At 37.8% G+C, this 21,596-nt stretch overlaps 1 protein-coding gene across 8 annotated transcripts in view; it reads right to left on the reverse strand.

Moving 5' to 3' along the window:
- LOC136881241 (signal-induced proliferation-associated 1-like protein 2) overlaps positions 1-21,596 on the reverse strand; it is a 697,164-nt gene that overhangs the window by 19,670 nt on the left and 655,898 nt on the right. For all 8 annotated transcript variants that reach the window (XM_068229252.1, XM_068229258.1, XM_068229256.1 and 5 more), the window contains exons 16-17: positions 17,924-18,188; positions 3,292-3,753 (exon numbers count right to left, since the gene is read on the reverse strand). In XM_068229252.1, the coding sequence (XP_068085353.1) occupies positions 3,292-3,753; positions 17,924-18,188 (727 nt within the window). The remainder of the gene's footprint in view (positions 1-3,291; positions 3,754-17,923; positions 18,189-21,596) is intronic.

The following is a 21,596-nucleotide window of genomic DNA, read 5'->3' on the forward strand; positions in this document are numbered from 1 at the left end:
ACTGCCTTGTCCCATACTATGTTCTGTACTTGATGGAAGAAGTTGGATCAATTTTTGCACCCTGTTCAACACTTCGTTCTTGGCACTTCCGTCATTTGACATTGTACTCCCCAGATATTTAAAGGTATTCACACATTCAATCTTCTCTCCCTTGAGGGTGAGGTTACAAGGTGCATTTGTCCTACTAACTTTCATTACCACTGGTTTGCTCTTGCTCACAGTTAACTTATATTCTTTAACCTTGGTGTTCCAAAGATCCAGTCTCTGAACAGCTCTCTCAGTTTCTCCCCAAATGGCAACATCATCAGCAAAAACAAATGCATTAAGATCTTCCTTATCTATTTCTTTGAGTTCCTTTATAATAGTATCCATGACTGAAAACTCTGGTACACATTCTTCGAACAGGAATCGATATGTCGGAAAGTGCCGACGGTATTCCTCGACAGCAGCAGGAGCATTTCCATCGCAGAAGCCGTGCATCTTCTTCGTTAGTGTAGATGTGTGGCATTTTAACCAGAGCGTGTACAAACACCATTAAATGATGCTTCTCTCTGATACTCTCTCATTCCCTCGCACTACTTCACTCATAACACACTATGGATAACTAAGCGTTCAATGGGCTAGTTCAATGGCAGAAAGACATCTCGAGCAAAGAGGTTGAAAGCAACGAGGTAGGTTGGGTGGATAAGACACATATTGTGTGCGCCACTAGCCCAAAAACAAATGTACAATAAATATGTTCTATCTCGGAAACCATACAGAATAGGGCATATTATGTCCATCTGAAGATATTTGCTTCAAATGATCATTCCTGTCATATCCCTGAATACTGACCATTCGTCCTTGGACATCCTGTATAGAAAGACAGGAACATGAGAAGGAACAAATAATAGGATAAACACAACACAGATCAATGTAGGAAGGGCAAGCTATAGAAAGAGGAGACAAGGACAAACATGAAAACAAAAATGGACAAGGACAATCTTCATATCTTCATAATTGGCATCCTCACTTAATCCAGCTCTTCTCATTCCATTTCTTGACAAACCCCACTGAGCTCGTTTCTGCTTCACGGGGTGTTGTTCTTCCCCCTCCCCCAGGAAGGCAGGCTTCAACACTCATTGATGGCCCATATCCACAGGCTTTCTTCTTATCCTACTTATACTTGCCACATTCTGTCAAGATTGTCCTTCGTTTAGTGTTGATGCCTGGCCTCCTGATTTAACTTGGAAGCAGAATTGAGCTCGTCGGGAGCTGAGAACAAATTCATGTATAAGAACTGGGACAGATGAGGAAAGAGCTCATCTATTTGAAGACGGCAGTTTGTGTAGATATGGGAACTGCCCTTGTCTCTTATTTATATATCTCCCCTTTCCCACACCAACCTATCCTTGTGTTTGTGCTATTATTTGTTCTTTACCATGCTCATATCTTAAACAATTTTATGTAGCAATTCTGCACTGATATACCTATGCAAGGACATAAAAATCATAGCAAATCAGAAAGAAAGAAAGAAAGAAAGAAAGAAAATGACACAATGTCTGATGCAAGTGCAATGAACAGGTATAACTTGAAAACAATATTCTCTCACCCATGGGTAACTAATGCAGATGTCGAGCTTGTGTTGTTGTCGTTGTTGTTATTAATTGTATGTATGGCTATGAAGTGATGTACATCCATTTAGTATTAGTATTATTTACATAGTTGAATGATCGTATTGTGTGTGAGGTTATGTCATGTACATAGACATTTATATCAGTTCCATTAATGTAAATACCTGTAAATTAATATTATATTTTATTCTTACTTGTACATAATTTGTAATCCATAATTGTGAAACACACTGTAACTTCCAGAATGGTAACAGGCACTAGAACGATTGAGGATATTCCATCCATTGTAAACTGTGTATTACGCACTCTAGAATTTTCACAAAGATATATTTTGTAATGTAACTTTCTAGAAGCTTATCCAGGCACCTATATAAAGAGACAATCTTGATGGTGAAGTTAGTTACTGCTGAGTTATTGACAGTTAGTTGTTGTTTAGTAGAGTTATGGCGTAGCAAGTATATATCCTGGGCTGACATGCAATATTTGCAGTCTCCATATTGAAATACGCAGTCATCTGTTTTAAACTATGCTTCAAAGTTGTAACCTCCATATTGAAGTGTTGGCAGTTCTTTTTAATAATGGCGGCTTTGTTGATATTCTCGAAGTGAAGTGTTTGTGTTGTGACACTGTGATTAAGGTTATGTGTGGGTGTTAATTTGTAGATAAATGTAAATAAAATAATTGTACCAACTGACAGCACCTCGTGTGTGTCTTTGTGGATGCGCTAACTGGCGACCGCGACAGGACGTAAAAATTTATGAGTGAATATGAGTATAATAGTTCAAAATGCAAGAAGGGAGAAGACCCAGGAAAGTTTTGCATCGAAGTCAACGAAGATGCCGACGAAACATAGGAAGATGAGGTAAATATAACCGAAATGTGCTCTAAATTAATGACCATGATGCAGGCACTAAATGACAAACTTTCAGACAAACTTTCAGGCAAAATTTCAGAAGAAATTTCTCAAGCCAATTCAGTTTTAATGGGACAAATATCACAAGTGTATATGCAGGTTTAGAAAATTGAACAGAGCCTAGAATCAAAACTTTCAACCGAAAATAACAGAATTTAATCACAAATTAGCGACGTCATGTCTTCAAACTCAGAGAAGAAGAAGTGTTCTGAGTGAGATAACTCTGTTGACCAACAGGGGATCTGGTGTGAATGACAGAATACCAAAGATAGCAACAAAAGAAATGTTTCGGCCTGGGTTTGTTCAGGAATTAAGAATGAATGCAGAGAAACAGATAGAGGTTGAAGATCCACTGACAATTTTTATCAGTAAGCACTCATGACAAAAAGCACTGCAAAGTCTGCAAGATAATACGAGTATAATGTACTACAAAATAATGTAGGTAGATCTATGTTACAGCACTGGTTGTTGCATTATTTTAATACTATCACTGGAAAGAACCCATGTTTAATTCTATCCTATGCAGTTTTGTAGAATTACTCAGTTCTGAAGCAAATTTCAGTAACAAATACCTATTAACTAAAAGAATTATTCTAAGAGAGGAAAAATAATAATCAAATGGCAACTGATTTTATACCGAAATTCTTGGACTGTAAGAAACATCCTATTGTACATTGCAAATTATTGACCATGTTCATAGCAGTAAGTTGCTACTTTCCATTTATAAACCAACCAGAAGAGAGAGAAAAAATTGCCCCTACCTACCTTTGGTGTTCTAGCAGTGATATAGTCAAGAGCTGTAGTCCGATCCACCTGACGGGGAAGAGGCCGATTCTCTCCACCGCTAGAAGGTGTTTTAAGGCACGTCACTTTCTCTCCCAGTTTGAACTCGTGATACTGCTGTGCAGTGCCAGAGGTGGGGTTACTAGTCTCATACTCTTCACCATAACGGGTCGTGAGTGGCAAGGAGAAACTGGCATGAGGAAGTGGCAATGAATGGCTCACTTGTACTTTGGTATGCATTGCCATTTGCTGGATGTGCTCCTCACCCCCACTACGACGCTTGGGAGCCACTTGCTGAAATGCACTGCCCCCGCCTGATCCCAATCGTGCAGGAAGAGGGGGAGGTGGAGATTCACGTACGCCTGGATCCATCTCAGGAGGTTCCAATAACTCGTACCATCGGTCGTCGCTCGAATGCCCGCTGGATGAACTTGTCATTGTACCCTGCCACATACCAGCAAATGAGTTAGCATACCATGGTAGCTGATGTCCTTAATTTTATTCTAACTGCTATTTTACGTAATCTTGTAAATCTGATGACACTCCAAATAACATTCCTATGATATTTTCGAAAGTAACAAAACTTCTATCTCTCCTAATCAGAATACCATATTTATTTGCATAATTTCCTCCTTTTATTCTTAAAATCAACAGATCAAATATGTAGAGGGAGGGAATTATGTGATGATTACAAAAAATCAGAAGTAAACTTGCGATAAATGAAGTCAAACATTAAATTTATGTAATTATTATTTAATACCAAATAACTAAATTAACATAATATTTGATCAGATTTGAGACCCTTCTTCAAAGACTCTTGTTCAAATTCGACAGTGGACGCAATACAAATACCTTGACCTTGAAGTTGACCCAAGTAACACTAACACTGCAGAGTTGACCACGCATAAAATGTGCGTATTAAAATTAGCTCATACAAAATCAGTGTACCTATATTTTACTCCCAATAGTTATCATCAGAAGACATACTAGTAGACAGATAATCTTCGTCAGCAGAATCATTGCTGTTTGCATCCATCACGTCATTCTCCAAACCATTCAGCTCTGTGAAAATGTTTACCATAATTTTCAAAGAATCCAAGAAAACACTTGTTTCAGGGTGGGTCTCTTACAGGTGCCTCTCTTTTCGTAGATCCGAGGAATCAAATGCCATCTGTTCCCCATATTATCAGCGGAGATGTTCTTTGAACAGTTTATTAACCAAGACATTTAGCAGCTGTAAAACTGAAGCAAGGACACCTGGTATTATGATTAGAACCATGTTTAGATATGATGGTTCATTTATCATGGGCTTTACTAAATGGCCGGAAACTGTCTAGAAAAAGCATGGCTCTTTTGCGAAGTAAGGCTCCAGAATGTTAATCACATACAACCTTCTCTTTCAAAAATGATTTTTCAATTTTCTGTAAATGCTTACATTACAATATGGTATAGTTTCTCCATGAATACACTGGATGCATCCTTCCTATTTTGCAGTATATCATAGAGTTTGGTCCATGTTTCTAATCTGAGATAGAAGAAAACTGTTCATTGTCTAAGTTTGATGACAAAACAGTGAAATGCCATAACAGTACTAAATCCCTATAATCACTCTGAGCCAACATGGTTCATCTTTGCGGACCAAGTCCATGTCTCCACATAAAATGAACAGCCCACCTTATGATCACCTTAAACTGCACATTATATGCATTAAAAATAATGGCGTGTGGCCTCTGAAGAGGCCTGGTGCAGGTCTTTTTCTAGTAGATGGCCTATTAGGCGACCTGCATGTCTGTGAATATGAGGGCCCTAGCTAGGATGATTTCTAATGTTGAATACGCCACACACACCCAACCCCCGAGCCATTAGAATTAACCAATTAAGGTTAAAATCCCCAGCCCGGCCGGGAATCGAACCCGGGACCCTCTAAACCGAAGGCCAGTACGCTGACCATTCAGCCAACAAGTCAGACATTATATGCATTGAACCACTGTAAGGAACTCTTCATTTGGCGGGGCAACAGGGAACACTTCATTTTTCTTCAATACACACTTATTGGCCAAAAATCAGACAGCCAACTATATCATCTTCACAAGGTCACAATTACAGCAGAACTCGAAACATGTTCCCCGTAGCCTTATATATTTTTATTTAACATTTCCTTATGGACTCTAAGAAAGTTTTTAATGCATAACTATTTAACACATTGGAGATGCCGCTCGTAGAAACTAGGGCGCACTATTTCACTGCTGCTGACGGAGCTCAGAGAATCTACAGGCACGTTTTCACTGTGCGTAAAAAATAGTAGCTGCCGTTTCAGCGAGCTGTGACTTCACTAGGATACTGTTGAATGGTTCTAAAAATCCTCAGCCTGTTTCCAGTCATTCGACTGGGTCAGGAATGGACTGAATGAAGCCCCCATTTTGCTGAAGTGCGGCAAGTGTCCAGTATTCGGGAGATAGTGGGTTCGAACCCCACTGTCGGCAGTCCTGAAGATAGTTTTCCGTGGTTTCCCCATTTTCACACCAGGCAAATGCTGGGGCTGTACCTTAATTAAGGCCACGGCCGCTTCCTTCTCACTCCTAGCCCCTTCCTGTCCATCATCGCCATAAGACCGATCTGTGTCAGTGCGACGTAAAGCAACTTGCAAAAAAGAAAAAGAAGCCCCCATTTAACGGCGAGTATAGGAATTATGCCAGCTGCCGAAGTCTGTCACACTTCTCTGGGGCAACGATTATGAATGACTGATGAAATGAAATGATATTGGAGTGTGTTGCTGGAGTGAAATATGACAGGGAAAACTGAGGTACGCAGAGAAAAACCTGTCCCGACTACGCTTTGTCCAGCACAAATATCACATGGAGTGACCGGGATTTGAACCATGGAACCCAGCGGTGAGAGGCCGGCGTGCCGCTGCCTGAGCCACGGAGGCTTGTTGAATGCTTCTATAAGCATAAAATGTACTGGTTATGAGCATAAGTCGGGAGCTCTTCTTTCAAGGCATTGATAACACAGCCACGTTCTTACATAACCTGAGGCTGCGTCATCGTTGACGCTCAGCTGTGAAATAGGCGTGGCCGGATTCAGGGCCCGCCAGTTGATAGGAACCCTGACTTCCGGTCCACCCTTCCCTGACCACCAACGACTGCTCGCCAGGCTCCACGCACCCCGGGCTTATATACTTTCCCGGGTGACGCGGGAAAGTACGTACAGTACATGCAAACAGGAGGAGTGTGTGTTCGAGAGGCAGGCTTGTTTGTGTACTGTAATTCTTGCGTATATTTAGCACTGCACGTTATAAATCTCATTCCGTATTCACGGTTATCACTTTGCAAATTAAAACGTATTTATAAGATCCTCCTTTTCAATACAAAACAAACCATCTATTAGGTGGAACAATATCTATATATGTTTCGGCCTAATCTCAAGGCCATCCTCAGTAAATCAACTATTACATTACACAAACAAATTAAAAATACTGATGAAGTGAAAATAAAATACAATGATCATGATTGATAAAGTAAAAACATGTTGAGGTAAAAGTCCTCTAGTCCGAAAGATCGTTTTGATTGACTTAAAACTTGCCGATTCCTTAAAATGAAACACTGTGTTGTGTAGCGTAGTGAGACTGTCGATAGCAGCGTCAGATTTTTTTTCGGCTGTGAAACTTATTAATCAAGTTATTGATGGTCTCAAATACGCTACACAACACAATGTTTCGTTTTAAAGAATCGGCAAGTTTTAAGTCAATCAAAACGATCTTTCAGACTAGAGGACTTTTACCTCAACATGTTTTTACTTTAACAATCAGGATCATTGTATTTTATTTTCACTTCATCAGTATTTTTAATTTGTTTGTGTAATGTAATAATTGCTCTACTGAGGATGGCCTTGAGATTAGGCCGAAACATGTATATTGTCCCATCTAATAGATGGTTTGTTTTGTATTGAAAAGGAGGATCTTATAAATACTTTTTTGTTTGTAAAGTAATATTTAGCATGTCTAATTCAAGTGTGCGATTTTTCGACATCGAATCCATAATGGATGTTCTTATGGAAGATGCGAGTTCTGAAAATGAGGATGAGGATAACAATTACACACTAAGTAAACATGATGATTCTGGTGCTTCAGCAAATGTAGATAATGCGTTAATTTCAAATTGGTGTGAAGTGTAACGTAGTTTTATACCGCTTCCTAAAGTGGGTTCTGTAATACTGTTTTATACCGCATCATAAAAATGTGGGTGTTTCCAGTGCACCTGCAGCAACTCGATGCAGTGCAACCCCGTCGTCAAACAACGAACAGTGGGAAAACAAATTACTAGCTGTAAACAAGGATACCGGTGCCAAATGACCAATTACGTTAGAATCTGTATTAGTGTTTCAGTTGATGTGTCCACAATATTAGACAGATTTCAAAATATTAACCAAACTGGCATCCATAGCAGCGCCAGACTTTTTTTTTTTTTTTTTAGTCTGTGAAACTTATTATATTTACACATTTATATTTAAAAATTGCTGCACTATTATGATAATTAAAACTCATTTTTGTGTAGAAGAAAGTGTGATCTTTCTAAATATTCCAAAAGTTGTTATAATCATGGCTTACCCTAGCATTGAAAAATTTCAAAAGCCATTAAAAATCCTGCTATTTCTGGAGGGTAGCACATTCAAATATGGCTGTCTACAATGTGTTAATAATATTGCTAACATAAAAAACATAACTTAACTTCAAGAATCAGTACAGTGTTTGTCCTTGTGTTTTGCTGATTCATTTTATCTGATTCTTATCTATCATATGTTTGACTGAGGAGCAGTTTAATATTCAAGGGAAGGAAAAAAAAAAAAAAGATGACCCAAATACAGGGCCAAACATGTATGGATATTAGGTGAAATAATATTCTATTGAACAGGAGGATATAAATGGATTCAATAAATATAAAATAGTTAACTGTCAATATGGTTAATAATGAAGTTTATATCTTGTGATTAAATTGCACATTCATGTTGCTATGTTGTTTTGTTGCATCCTTCTTCACATTCATGTGATACAGCAATGCCATCATTTTTCAGCTCCAGTATACCATCAAGCACTTCTTATTTGACTTTGGATTACTTTCCGCACTTTGGGTCGCAAAACAATCGACACATTGACTTTGATTTTGTTAATACTTCTTTCTGAGCCCCTCTAGTAGCAAATTAATTTCGGCACTACACTAAACTCTCTTCCCTCTGCAAATAACTTCAGCCTCTGTGGGTGGGGGTTAACTTCTAATAAGTAACCAGAGGAACCTGACCCCTACAGAGCGTGTCCCCAGGTGGCGGATAGGGGGCCCCTACAGTACGTAGGGCTGGTTGAAATACCCAATTCAGCCCGCGGACCAACAGGCAGCCCAATTCCTGGGGGCTTTAAAATACTGGGCCGCCCTCTCTCCAGGGGTCATAAATATGGAGGGCCCTTGCCCTGGATTATGGGTGAATACCTCAACGGCATCTATGGCGGAGAGGATGAACTTCGGTACAGTGGAGATGGCAGAAGGGCAAACCCATTGTGTCTGTACTCCAGAGGAGCGGCTACAAAAGGCGTCTGACACCATGTTAGGGACAGCCTAATTTGAACTGGAAGAAGGTAATAAAATGCCTTTGGGAGTGGCGAACCCAACGTACAAACAGCCTATAAAATGAGTGCGAGTGAATCGAGGCCTCGGAAAATGCTAGGGAACTGTGAGAAGTGGGCTACCAGATATCACAAGAATCGGTATCATCAATGTCATGACTTTGAATGGCAAGGCAGAAGAACTGATAAGAGTATATGGAGAAGAAGTAAGACATAGCAATGATGTGAATAAGTGAGACAAAATGGAAGGGGAAAGGTGGCAACAAATGGTGTTGGTGTTATATTGAGAGAAGACCTAGCGCAATATGTGGACAAAATTGACCAGATCGGTGACAGGATAATTAAAGTTAGACTTGGACTTAAGAATGGAATCAAAGATTTTATACAGGTTTATGCACCCCGATCGGGGAATGCAGATTAATGTTTAGAAGAGTTTCTAGAAGAACTGGAAAGTTGTATTGAAGACAAAGAGGTTATAATAATGGGAGACATGAATGCACATGTTGGAACAAGACAGACAGGGAAAAGAAGAGATAGTTATGGAAACCAAGATCAAGAAGGAGATTTGGTAATAGATTTTTGCAGAAGGAATGGATTAATTGTTGGCAATATGTGGTTTAGAAAAAAGAACTCACAAAAAATAACTAGATATGGTTGGGGAGATAGAAAGACAAAGACAATGATTGATCTTATTCTGGTGGAGAAGGAGAAACGTAGACAAATGGAAGATGTGACTTGGTAAAATAATGAAGTTAATAGAAAAAAAAGGGAAAGACAAATACAGGGATGGAAGTTAAAAGAGAAAGAAATAAGGGAAAAGTTTCAAGAGGATCTGAAGAAAGAAATATCCAAAGATGACTTGAACAGTGTGGAAAAGGAATGGACATGTTTCAGAAATGGATTTGTAAAGTGTGCAGTAAACGCCTGTGGAAGAGGAAAAAGAAAAAGGAGACTCCTTGGTGGAACAGCAAGGTAAAGGAAGCAGTTAGAGAGAAACAAATGGCTTGGAGAATGTGTATAGGCAGCAATAGTACAGAGAATTGGCAGAAATATAAAGAAGCCAAAAAGGTATGTAAGAAAATAGTACAAGAAGAGAAACAGAAGAGCTGGGGAAGTCCCACAGAAACTTTACAGGAGGACATAAAGGGAAGTCAAAAGGTTTTGTATGGTTTGGTGAAGAATAGTTTATGAAACAGGGTAGATACGAAATTTGTAAAAACAGAAACAGGGCAGATATTGACACAAAGAGATGACATGCTAAAAAGATGGGAAGTATACTTCTCAGAATTGCTAAATATTAAATACAGTAAACTGGCAGATGAGGAGCAAGAAGAAACAATGGGGAAAGAAGAAGAACAAGAAAAGGAGATATTGATGTTACAAATAGAGGAATCCATACAAAAGATGAAGAGCAGTAAAGCAGCAGGGGTGGATGAGGTAACTATAGAAATTATAAAAGCAGCAGGACCAACAGGGCTACAGTGGCTGTATAGATTATTTAGAAAAATCTGGAGGAAGAAAGAGACCCCAGAAGAGTGGGGAAAGGGTTTAATTATCCTGATATTTTAAAAAGGTAATAAAAAGGAATGCAATAACTACAGAGGGATCACCCTTATTGCTAATGTAGCTAAGATATTTTAGAGAGTATTGGAAGGAAGACTGAAGAGGAAGCTAGAAGGAGAAATGGAAGAAGGACAGTATGGTTTTAGGAAAGACAGATCAACGTTTGACCTGATCTTTACATTAAGGCATATGATGGAGAAAAGATGGGAGTTTGGAAAAGACATAGTGATGACATTTATTGACATTGAGAAAGCTTATGACAGTGTACCTAGACAGTTGGTATGGAACACATTAAAGAAAAAAACAAGTTAACAGAGTGGAAGTGCAAATGATAAAAGCTATGTACAAAAATTATGTTAGTAGTGTGAAGACTAGTATAGGAAAAACTAAATGGTTTAAAGTTGAAACTGGTCTCCAACAGGGAAGTGTACTATCCCCCATATTATTCATCATAGTCATGGATGAAATTCATAAGAACATTACACAGAGATTGGGAAGACAGGCAACAAACGCCATGGTGTTTGCAGATGACATAGTAATATGGGGTGAGGATGAAACGGAAGTGCAAAAACAAGTAGATGTATGGAATCAAGAGATAGAAAAATTTGGGATGAAAGTAAGCACAGAGAAAAGTAAAACAATAGTGATGCAAAGGGAAGGAAGGAAGGAAGGAAGGAAGGAAGGAAGGAAGGAAGGAAGGAAAGATAAAACTGAATGGTAAAATTCTGGAAGTGGTTAAAAGTTTCAAGTACTTGGGAAATGTGATCACAGAAGATGGAAAGATTACCAAGGAAATTGGTTAAAGAATAAAACAAGCAAACAGCTTCTATCAGAGTGTAAGGGGTATTTTGTGGAACCAAGGTGTCCTGAAGAAATGTAAGAAAGTATTATATTCAACCTATTAATAAACCCATACTAACCTTTGCAGCTGGATCGTGGACTACAAGAAAACGAGAGGAGAGTAGAATACAGGCAGCGGAGATGAAATTTCTGGGAGGTATAGAGGGCAAGACCAGAAAGGATAGAAATGAAGAGATAAGGAAAAGGATAGGAATACTGAAACTTCACGACAGGATAGAAACACAAAGTTTATACAAGGAGTAATTTTAATACCACTATTAATTTATTCCACTATTGTGTGGTTAAATACACATGGAAATTACCAGAAATTTGAAGGGTACATGTTTCGCCCACTATTTATTGGGCATCATCAGCCTCAATCAATCTTAAAACACACATGGTCTAAGGAGTCATAATAATTTACATAAAATGTATTGATGAATATTTACAAGTGTTAATACTGTGGATGCAAAATGTTTACAGTACAAAAATATTGAATAAAACAGAACTTATGCCAAAAATCCCTTTGAAAAATTGAAATGTTCATCTAAAAGTAATTGTCACACATTGTTTTTAAAAAATAATCCATGTCTGACACTGAAATGAATCTTTTTGATGAAAAGCTTGAACAATATATATTACATTTGGAAAACAGAATATCAAAAATAAGGTGTCACAGGATAAGAACAAGACGGTTAAAAGATACAGTATTTGCTCATGTTTGAGGCCAATATTTAAAATAAGGATGAAAATATGTAGTCGAATTGGAGGCGGTACAGATTAAGACGTCTTGGAAAGTTGGATAAAAATCATAGTATGTCGTGAAGTGCTAAAAAAACAAAGAAGAATTTGCTGTAAACGCTACTAAAAATATCCAAATAAAAGAAGGTAGGTTGGACAACCATTTTGTGTAACCAGATAATGCCTCATGTAGACGTGGATGTCCGAAGTAAACAATGTTGTCAATTTATTATCAAGATGTAACTTATGTCCTAATGTATCTGCAGCATTAGTCTGTTTGAAGTTCCTACTTCTAGTGTAGTATCAATGCCTCCAATTCGACTACATATTTTCATCCTTATTTTAAATATTGGCCTCAAACATGAGCAAATACTGTATCTTTTAAGCGTCTTGTTCTTATCCTGTGACGCCTTATTTTTTATATTCTATTTTCCAAATGTAATATATATATTGTTCAAGCTTTTTATCAAAAAGATCCATTTCAGTGTCAGACATGGATTATTTTTTAAAAACAATGTGTGACAACTACTTTTAGGCGAACATTTCAATTTTTCTAAGGGATTTTAGCATAAGTTCTGTTTTATTCAATATTTTTGTACTGTAAACAATTTGCATCCACAGTATTAACACTTGTAAATATTCATCAATACATTTTATGTAAATTATTATGACTCCTTAGACCAGGGATGGCGAACCTATGCCACGCGTGTCACTAGGTGACACGCGAACAGGATTTCGGTGGCACGCCACATGAACATATTAAACATTTTATATACGTCTTGTGCTACAGACTATACAATATCACATGGTTCGTATAGTCATAGTGTTTCACGTGTGAGAAATAAATATCGAAAACCTGGCTGTCAGTCGGTCAGTGAGTGAAGTTTGACGTGTGTGTGGTAGCCAGTAGCGCGTAATTATTCGTTGTGTGTTACAGTTTATTGAATGTCGTTTGTATACGGACCTCACAAACATGTTTTCGGTGCCGAAAAAAAAGAAACTTAACAAAAGCAGTAACCGGATTCTTGAAGAACAGTGGACAACGGAATTCAGAGTGATAGAAATAAGCAATAACGCTTTGTGTTGCCTGTGACTGAAAACCGTCGTGTCCCGCACATTTAATGTAGGCCAAAAGCACCATTTCCGGACGGTTCGTTCCATGTCAAATGAAGAAAGAAGAGAGCTCGTTTCACAGAAAATCGAAGAATACACAAAGCAAACTATTTGTTTTGTATCATCTTTCAGGTCAAACAATAATATCAGTGCGGTTGTTTCCATCTGTCTCACTGCATGTTAGAGCATGGGAAGCCGATTTTTGACGGTGAGTTCTTGAAAGAGACTTTCTTATCGACGTCCGATACATTAATTGAAGACTTTCCTAACAAACAGCAAATAATTAACAGAATTAAAGAAATGCCAGGCAGCCGAAATACTGTCAAGGGTAGATTAATAAGAATGAGTGAACATGTTTCGGAGCATTTGAAAGCTGATTCGGATAACTCCCAGATGTATTCAGTATGTCTTGATGAAAACACGTATGTGACCTTACAAGAAAGGATTGCTGTTTTGTCTGATTTACTTGTGAAAATATGATGAGGGGAGGTAGGAATTAGTAAAATTGTTAAGTTTACGAAATATGACAATAGGTAAGGATATAATGAAGGATGTGAAGCAAGAACTTGTATTAAAAATGGGCTTTGGCTTACAGAATAGTCTCAAGTATGGTGGGTATTCGTAATGGGTTTGTGCAATTTCTTAAAGAAAACGTTAAACACCCTACAATGAACGTTGTGAAGTCAACAGTTAGAATCCGCCTTGGTTCAGACCTATGTGCTTCTTGAGTGTTACTGAAGACAAGAAGTTATGAACCTAATATAAATGACATGGGTACTAAATGTGAGAACGATATTTCACTCGAAGTTCATTAGCAATATTAGTATTTTAATTGTTTTATCTAATAATATTTAATGACGAGGAATGTTACAATGGGAGCTTGTTATATATTTTTACAAGTAATGTTACGTATTCTCGAAATACTTAAAAATGTATTTTTGATGTTTTTACAAAATACAACCACGAAACGTGCAGTCAAATGTATTTACAAGATATATATTAAATTAAATAAGTAAATAAATCACTAAAAGGATAACTTATTATGAAACATAATTGGGAATTAAGAAAGGAAGTCGTACACCGGGGGGGGGGGGGGGGGGGGGGGTGAGCCATTCCTTAAAAGAAAATAACAAGTGGCACAGTAAACAGTTGAGAATAATAAAACAGACTTAAAATGGCACACTAGCTGGAAAAGGTTCGCCATCCCTGCCTTAGACCATGTGTGTTTTAAGATTGACTGAGGCTGATGATGCCCAATAAATAGTGGGCGAAACATGTACCCTTCAAATTTCTGGTAATTTCCATGTGTATTTAACCACACAATAGTGGAATAAATTGTACTGAATAGGTGGTATTAAAATTACTCCTTGTATAAACTTTGTGATTAGCTATTCTTCAATACGGAATAATGACGAGAATAATGGTTTGTAAAGGATAGAAACAACCAAGCTAAAGTGGTATGGGCATATCATGAGAATGGGAGAAGAGAGAGTGCCAGAAAAAGCTTTTTCAGAGAAGTTAACAGGAAAAAGACCACAAGGAAGACCCTGATAGAGGTGGACAGATTCAGCGTGGGAGTGCATAGAGAAGAGGGGAGGAAAACTAGAAGATGTACTTAAAAAAAGGAGAAGAGTGGTGGAGAGACAGGCAGCGATGGAGGTCCTTGATACACAACCCAACACTGGAAGGTGGAAACGGGAAATGATGATGATGATGATGATGATGATGATGATGACGATGATGATGATGACTAAACTCTCTACCCATGTACTTGATTCCATGTTTTCCTGCAAAATAAACAACTTTTAGTTTAAGCAATATAACAACTATTCTTCTATCCCATTACGCACTTCACTTTACATCACATTTGTATCGCTACTTTGAGAGCCTGGGGGCAGCTACTTATTTCCTTGTCTCTTGTTCCACTCGAAAGGAGGCAGCAGTAGCAGGTAATCAAAAGTGATGGTCGATGACCTTGGATTTTCCGTGCACAGTGCAGTAACGCGATTGTTGGAGTCCACAACACATGCTCTTCAGGTGCAAGGTGTGTCCAATTCTTAATGTAAAATATGAAATGAAAAAAAAAGAAACCAAGAAAATATGTTCAAAAAATCTTGGGGGAGAAATTCTACTAATCTAATACTATGCGAGTAAATATAGTAAATATTACCCCCATCTTAGACTGCAAAGATTGTTCCTCAAAATAGTGTCACCTACCACTTATTACCGGCGTAATAATTTATACCCTCTCCGTAAACATTTTTGGACTGGCTGCATGGCTATTGAAATTTGTGTTCTTATAGTGGTTCGCCGCTGTGTATTCAACAAGGAATTGATGGTTGCTGATACCATGGTTGTCAAAGTTAATAAACTGAAACTTCGACTGGCTTAAAAGGTTAAGATACCCATCTGTTGTGTATGCCATGACAGTGCCTTTTCCCTGTATTCTCCTGCATTCTAGCGTCAAAGGTACAAACTACCTCGCAACGGGCTCCCCCTCCACTAGGCGTGTATGCGCGCGCCATCATTGCGACTGTGCAACGACTGGAGGCTCTTGGGTAATCGCCATTATTGTTCTGAAAGTGAAGCAGTATGCTTGAGCGGCGTGCCTCTCTGCCTGCCAGCATGAGTTTGACGTTTAAAATGGAACCTGGTTGAAGTGAATTTGATTGGGCTTACGCCCTAGTGAACTTCAAGTTTTTTTCTCATGATTTTATTTTAATTATCTTCCTCGTCTGGAAATTCTGTGTGCTTTTAAAGATACCCTCTGCCATATGTAAGTAAAGATTGGAGGTTGGAACAACTTCTCTACCACAGCAAGCTGATACCATGTAAGTGTTTTTTACTACGCTCATTTTCCCTGATTCCGTGTGGTGAACTGAAAATTTCGGAAAGTGGAGTGCACTCCGGAACATAATGAAGCTTTGTGTCATATAAATTCAGTAATTTAACCTTGTGGTTTTCAAACACTTTTCCTTTTTTTGGTTCCAAAAAGAAAAGAAAAAAAAATTGTGTGTCAACTAGTTATGTTCACTGAGGACTTGCGTCTTAAATTGTAAATTTAATACTTAACGTTTGGTGCTGGCCTTTCTAGGCCCGACTGGTAGTGATTAACACAATGTTTTGGCAAAGTTACTGACCAAGCGAGTTACTACAAGGATGTGGGGTTTGCGTTTGTTTTCTATTTTCATTCAAACTTCTTTTGCGGCTTCTTAACCTAATATTATTATTTTTCTGGGCTGTATTTTGGTGGTGTTTCAGCGTCCTGTTTTTCTCTTGTCTCTCTAAATGTTTTTGGTCTATTGTTGATTGGCGGCCTGTGATTGGCCCCTTCCCTGAACTGACCTAGCGTGTGTTCGTTGCTATGGGAAGGCTAATGTTGTTATGGGGAATGCTGATTGTTGATGAATGTTGATGGAAATGAATTGATGTTCCTGTTATAAAATTGGTTTTGTGGGTGGTTCTACCTGTTCCCTTTAATTATATTTTGGCGCTTTACTCTCCCGGTTGGCATGTGTTCCCACCCCGTATCGCTGACATTATTATTATTTTGTGGAAAACTTTTCTTGACATTCGATTGTGACTTTACTCCTTCCCTTGTAGAAACTGCTTGGAATGTACCTCAAGTAACATTTTTGCTAAAAAGAAAAAAAGAAAAGAAAAGACAGTTAAGTGAACTCAATTCTTAAAATTTCAAAACAAGTAATTTAGGGCTATATCAAATTTGGAGTGAGGTGTATTGGTTTTACACTATATGTAAAAGGTGGAAGAAGTGTTTTAATATGGCATATGGCCTTATTTAATTAATTTTTAATTAAATGATTGATTTATTTATTTATCCTATTGATTTCTAACAAATCGGTCGACTGTAGGTTTTTCTTAAAACAACTTTTAAGTGCTAAGTTTTATTTTTGATTTATTTCCAGCGAGGATTTTTCAATTAATGTGTAAGTTCTTACGTTTTATCATTAAATCTCTCTTTGTTTCCAAGTTGTGGTTGTGTTCATTTGTAAAAGGTAAACATTTTTAGACGACCAGGTCTCCATTTAATCCACCCCTTTGGTGTTACCGGTTCATTATAAACGGTGAGTTCTAGTTAATTTTTCACTTTGATTTTTGTTTGGTTCTGCACGTTTTCACTACTCTGGATCTGAACCTTTTAGGTATGGTCCGAGAATTTGTGCTGTCACTTAGAGTAATTGGGTAATTAATTGCACTAAGTGCTACACACTTCTCCAGTTAAAGAGTTGTCATACTTTCCTCAATGAACTCAACTCCATATACTCTGTCCGCCAATTTGAATAAACAAGAAATAAATGCAAACATTACAACTGCCCACTACCAGCAATTCCCACTCATCCCTCCACCTCCAATGCTATATTTTACAGTACAATGATCTCTCATTAATCAGCCTGATGTATAATATTATACATTGTGTTGTTCCTCTTCCAATACACATATTAAACCAAATGCATTCCTGTACTACTTTGCAGAGATGTAACTTAAACATGAACAGCAATCCACACGAAAAGAGACTCCAACTCTAGAGTAACCTCTGCCAAAATCAGTGAAGCTTTAGAACCTTAACTCAGATCACACCTAGCACTCACAAGTAAAATTGCAAACTAACCACTAAAATTTTCCTGAAAATCCTCAATCTTTGCAATTAAGAAGTGTTGAAAGTAGTCAGCCCTTGGAAAGGATTTCATTCTCACAAATTTTGAATTCTCAAGAAATACCAACCTCTGGGTTTGAGGAGAATCTGGAATCAACACCAGTGAATGACTTGCTACTGCTTCCGGTACCATAACCAGAACTATTACTGGAACGAGGAGGAGAGAAGTTTCTTCCATAGTCGTAACGGCGACGGTTTTCAGGCATAGCTTCTTGCTGGTGAACGGCCAGCTTCCCTCCAGCTTTGTTTGCATTATCATCTGGACTAGACAAATTCTCATAGTCTCCCTCATAGTTACTCAGAGTATACTTGCAATTCTGCAGAGTACAGCCACTGTATTGAGAGAGAAAGAAAAATATTATACAAATACACATTTTATAAAATAATAAGAAGACATTTTTGGGTTGTCAAATAAGTTTTTAGCCAGCCCTGTTAGTAGCACGCTCGCCTCTTACCCGAAGGCCATGGATTCAATTCCCGGCCAGGTCAGGGATTTTTACTTGTATCTGAGGGTTGGTTTGAAGTGCACACAGCCTACATGTGAACAACTAAGCAGCTATCTGACAGCCTGTCAAGAAAGCCAAGAACTGAAGTTACAATTTAACATTCATGAAAGAAATGAATGTACAGAAAAAAGAATTTAAGGAATATTTCTGGTAAATAATAATAATACCATATTTCCTAATTTATTTCTGAACCTTGTGTTCTTTTCTGTCAGAGAGATTCTATTAATTTCACCAATGACTTTTAAACATACATACATTATCATTATAGACTGTTATGCCTTTCAGCGTTCAGTCTGGCTTTTAAAGACATACAATATTTTGTAAGTAGTAGTAGTAGTAGTAGTAGTAGTAGTAGTAGTAGTAGTAGTAGTAGTAGTAGTAGTAGTAGTAGTAGTAGTAGTAGTAGTAGTAGTAGTAGTAGTAGTAGTAGTAGTAGTAGTAGTAGTAGTAGTAGTAGTAGTAGTAGTAGTAGTAGTAGTAGTAGTAGTAGTAGTAGTAGTAGTAGTAGTAGTAGTAGTAGTAGTAGTAGTAGTAGTAGTAGTAGTAGTAGTAGTAGTAGTAGTAGTAGTAGTAGTAGTAGTAGTAGTAGTAGTAGTAGTAGTAGTAGTAGTAGTAGTAGTAGTAGTAGTAGTAGTAGTAGTAGTAGTAGTAGTAGTAGTAGTAGTAGTAGTAGTAGTAGTAGTAGTAGTAGTAGTAGTAGTAGTAGTAGTAGTAGTAGTAGTAGTAGTAGTAGTAGTAGTAGTAGTAGTAGTAGTAGTAGTAGTAGTAGTAGTAGTAGTAGTAGTAGTAGTAGTAGTAGTAGTAGTAGTAGTAGTAGTAGTAGTAGTAGTAGTAGTAGTAGTAGTAGTAGTAGTAGTAGTAGTAGTAGTAGTAGTAGTAGTAGTAGTAGTAGTAGTAGTAGTAGTAGTAGTAGTAGTAGTAGTAGTAGTAGTAGTAGTAGTAGTAGTAGTAGTAGTAGTAGTAGTAGTAGTAGTAGTAGTAGTAGTAGTAGTAGTAGTAGTAGTAGTAGTAGTAGTAGTAGTAGTAGTAGTAGTAGTAGTAGTAGTAGTAGTAGTAGTAGTAGTAGTAGTAGTAGTAGTAGTAGTAGTAGTAGTAGTAGTAGTAGTAGTAGTAGTAGTAGTAGTAGTAGTAGTAGTAGTAGTAGTAGTAGTAGTAGTAGTAGTAGTAGTAGTTACCTCAGCAACCAAGTACAAGGAATTTTGATCAGATGCAAATTAAACTGCCAATTTCAATGCATAAGGAATGGCATTACTAGCATCGCTCATATCTTGCTCACAGCCAAAGATGAGACTGAGATAGATTAATGAACATAACAAATTTGTTCTAGCCTGTACCAGAAGACACAGTGCACTGTAAACACTGTCTTGACAGCAAAGGCAGGAAAGAAAGGAATATAGGCTACAAAGAATTAGGAATAAATAATATGATTTTGAAAACACAATTAAGATGAAAAGGCTGAGATAACAATACATGTTCGATGGATGGGGGCAGGAGAAATATGAAGAAGGTACTTTGGTACATCTAGATAAAAGATGCATGAGAGACTGGCTTTCCAGAAGGTGGTTAGATGATGTGGGAGCATATCTGAGGTCCTGAGATGTACACAACCATGACAAAGTCTTTGGTAGATGATAAAGGAGGGTAAAAGTTCATATGACCATATAGTCAAGGAGAGAGTAAGTAAAACTTAAAGTCTCTAAGCTTATGATCAGAAGGTGAAATGCCACCTAAAACAGTAAGATTGTTTGTTTGCTTTTAATTGCTTGGTTTATGTTTTGTTTCTTAATCTGTACTTGAGACAGTAAACTTATAACTAGAGCCCAGATTTCCATGCACTGTCAAAATTCAGTTCCTTTTGGAACCTTGTACAAAATCTAATTTCTCCAAATTGTCTTCATTTAAGCTCATCCTTTTATCTTTCAGCACATTCTTAAGCACAGAAAATTACCTTTCTGCTTCACAAGAAGTGACAGGTGCATACTTAAATGAAGACATCTGGGACAAAATGAGGTCAAATTGTACGTCTTTGCATTTTTGACCACAATACGTCTTTTATAAGCTTGACGAATTCAAAATCAGGATTTGAACGGACCTTTGTTCAGCTTATCTCTAGCTGCCATGGCTACTACTCCGTGCAATGATTGCATATGATGATGTCTTCAAAAACTGCTAAAGATTGAAGCTGCGATAACAAAGACGTGTGACGAGTGAGAGTTCCAGGTTGGATAACAACGGAAGGTTCTGTGCAAAACCAAGGTTTATAAGCTACTATCAGTAACGCGGCCTCACAGAAGTGTGGTATAAGTTTTGTTTTTTCATCTACCATAGAAAAAAAATGAGCCATCATTTAGTAACGTTGAATTTAGAGCAATTTATAACTGGGACACCTTATTCCTAAGAATTACAGAGATCAACGTGGGGCCTTCCAGCTTTTGTCAATGTTTACTCAAGCAACAGATAAGAGAGTGCTTGTTTAATTGGTTTATGGGATCTCTACCGTATGTATTAACTTTGGTTGCCAGCATGCCAGGAATACATTCTCTCCTTCTCTCAATAACAGACATACTGTAAAACGTGGAGAAACCGAGCTTGATTGCTGCAGTCGCTTAAGTGCGGCCAGTATCCAGTATTCGGGGGATAGTGGGTTCGAACTCCACTTTCGGCAGCCCTGAGAATGGTTTTCCATGGTTTCCCATTTTTACACCAGGCAAATGCTGGGGCTGTACCTTAATTAAGGCCACGGACACTTCCTTCCCATTCCTAGGCCTTTCCTGTCCCATCGTCGCCATAAGACATAACTGTGTCAGTGCGACGTAAAACAAATAGCAAAGTCAGAATAAAGTCTTATTATGCAATATAAACATCCAAATATTTGCTATTAAGTCTAAAATCTTCAAAATATGCATTATGCATGAATTTTCTCCTAGAAAGGCCATAACATGCAAATATGCAGGGGAAAAGAATGGTTATTTGGAATCATTAAGTCATAAAACGAACATCTGCAAAGTTTGTGAAGTGTATCTAGCTTATTTAAAAACATGCCTTGCATGGAAATGTGGGCTCTACTTATAACATTACATTATTAAAGAATTATTTTATGCAGCCTGATTAACATATTCCAGTCTAAGTGTGAGCATAGCCCGCAGTAGGCTTCAACAAGACATTAAAAATCAAGAACGAATTATGCATGTCATTAGAGAGTTTTGTTAGCGTTATATGTCACTAGATGGCAGTA

The sequence above is a fragment of the Anabrus simplex genome, chromosome 9 (assembly GCF_040414725.1).
Source record: "Anabrus simplex isolate iqAnaSimp1 chromosome 9, ASM4041472v1, whole genome shotgun sequence".
Lineage (NCBI taxonomy): Eukaryota > Metazoa > Arthropoda > Insecta > Orthoptera > Tettigoniidae > Anabrus > Anabrus simplex.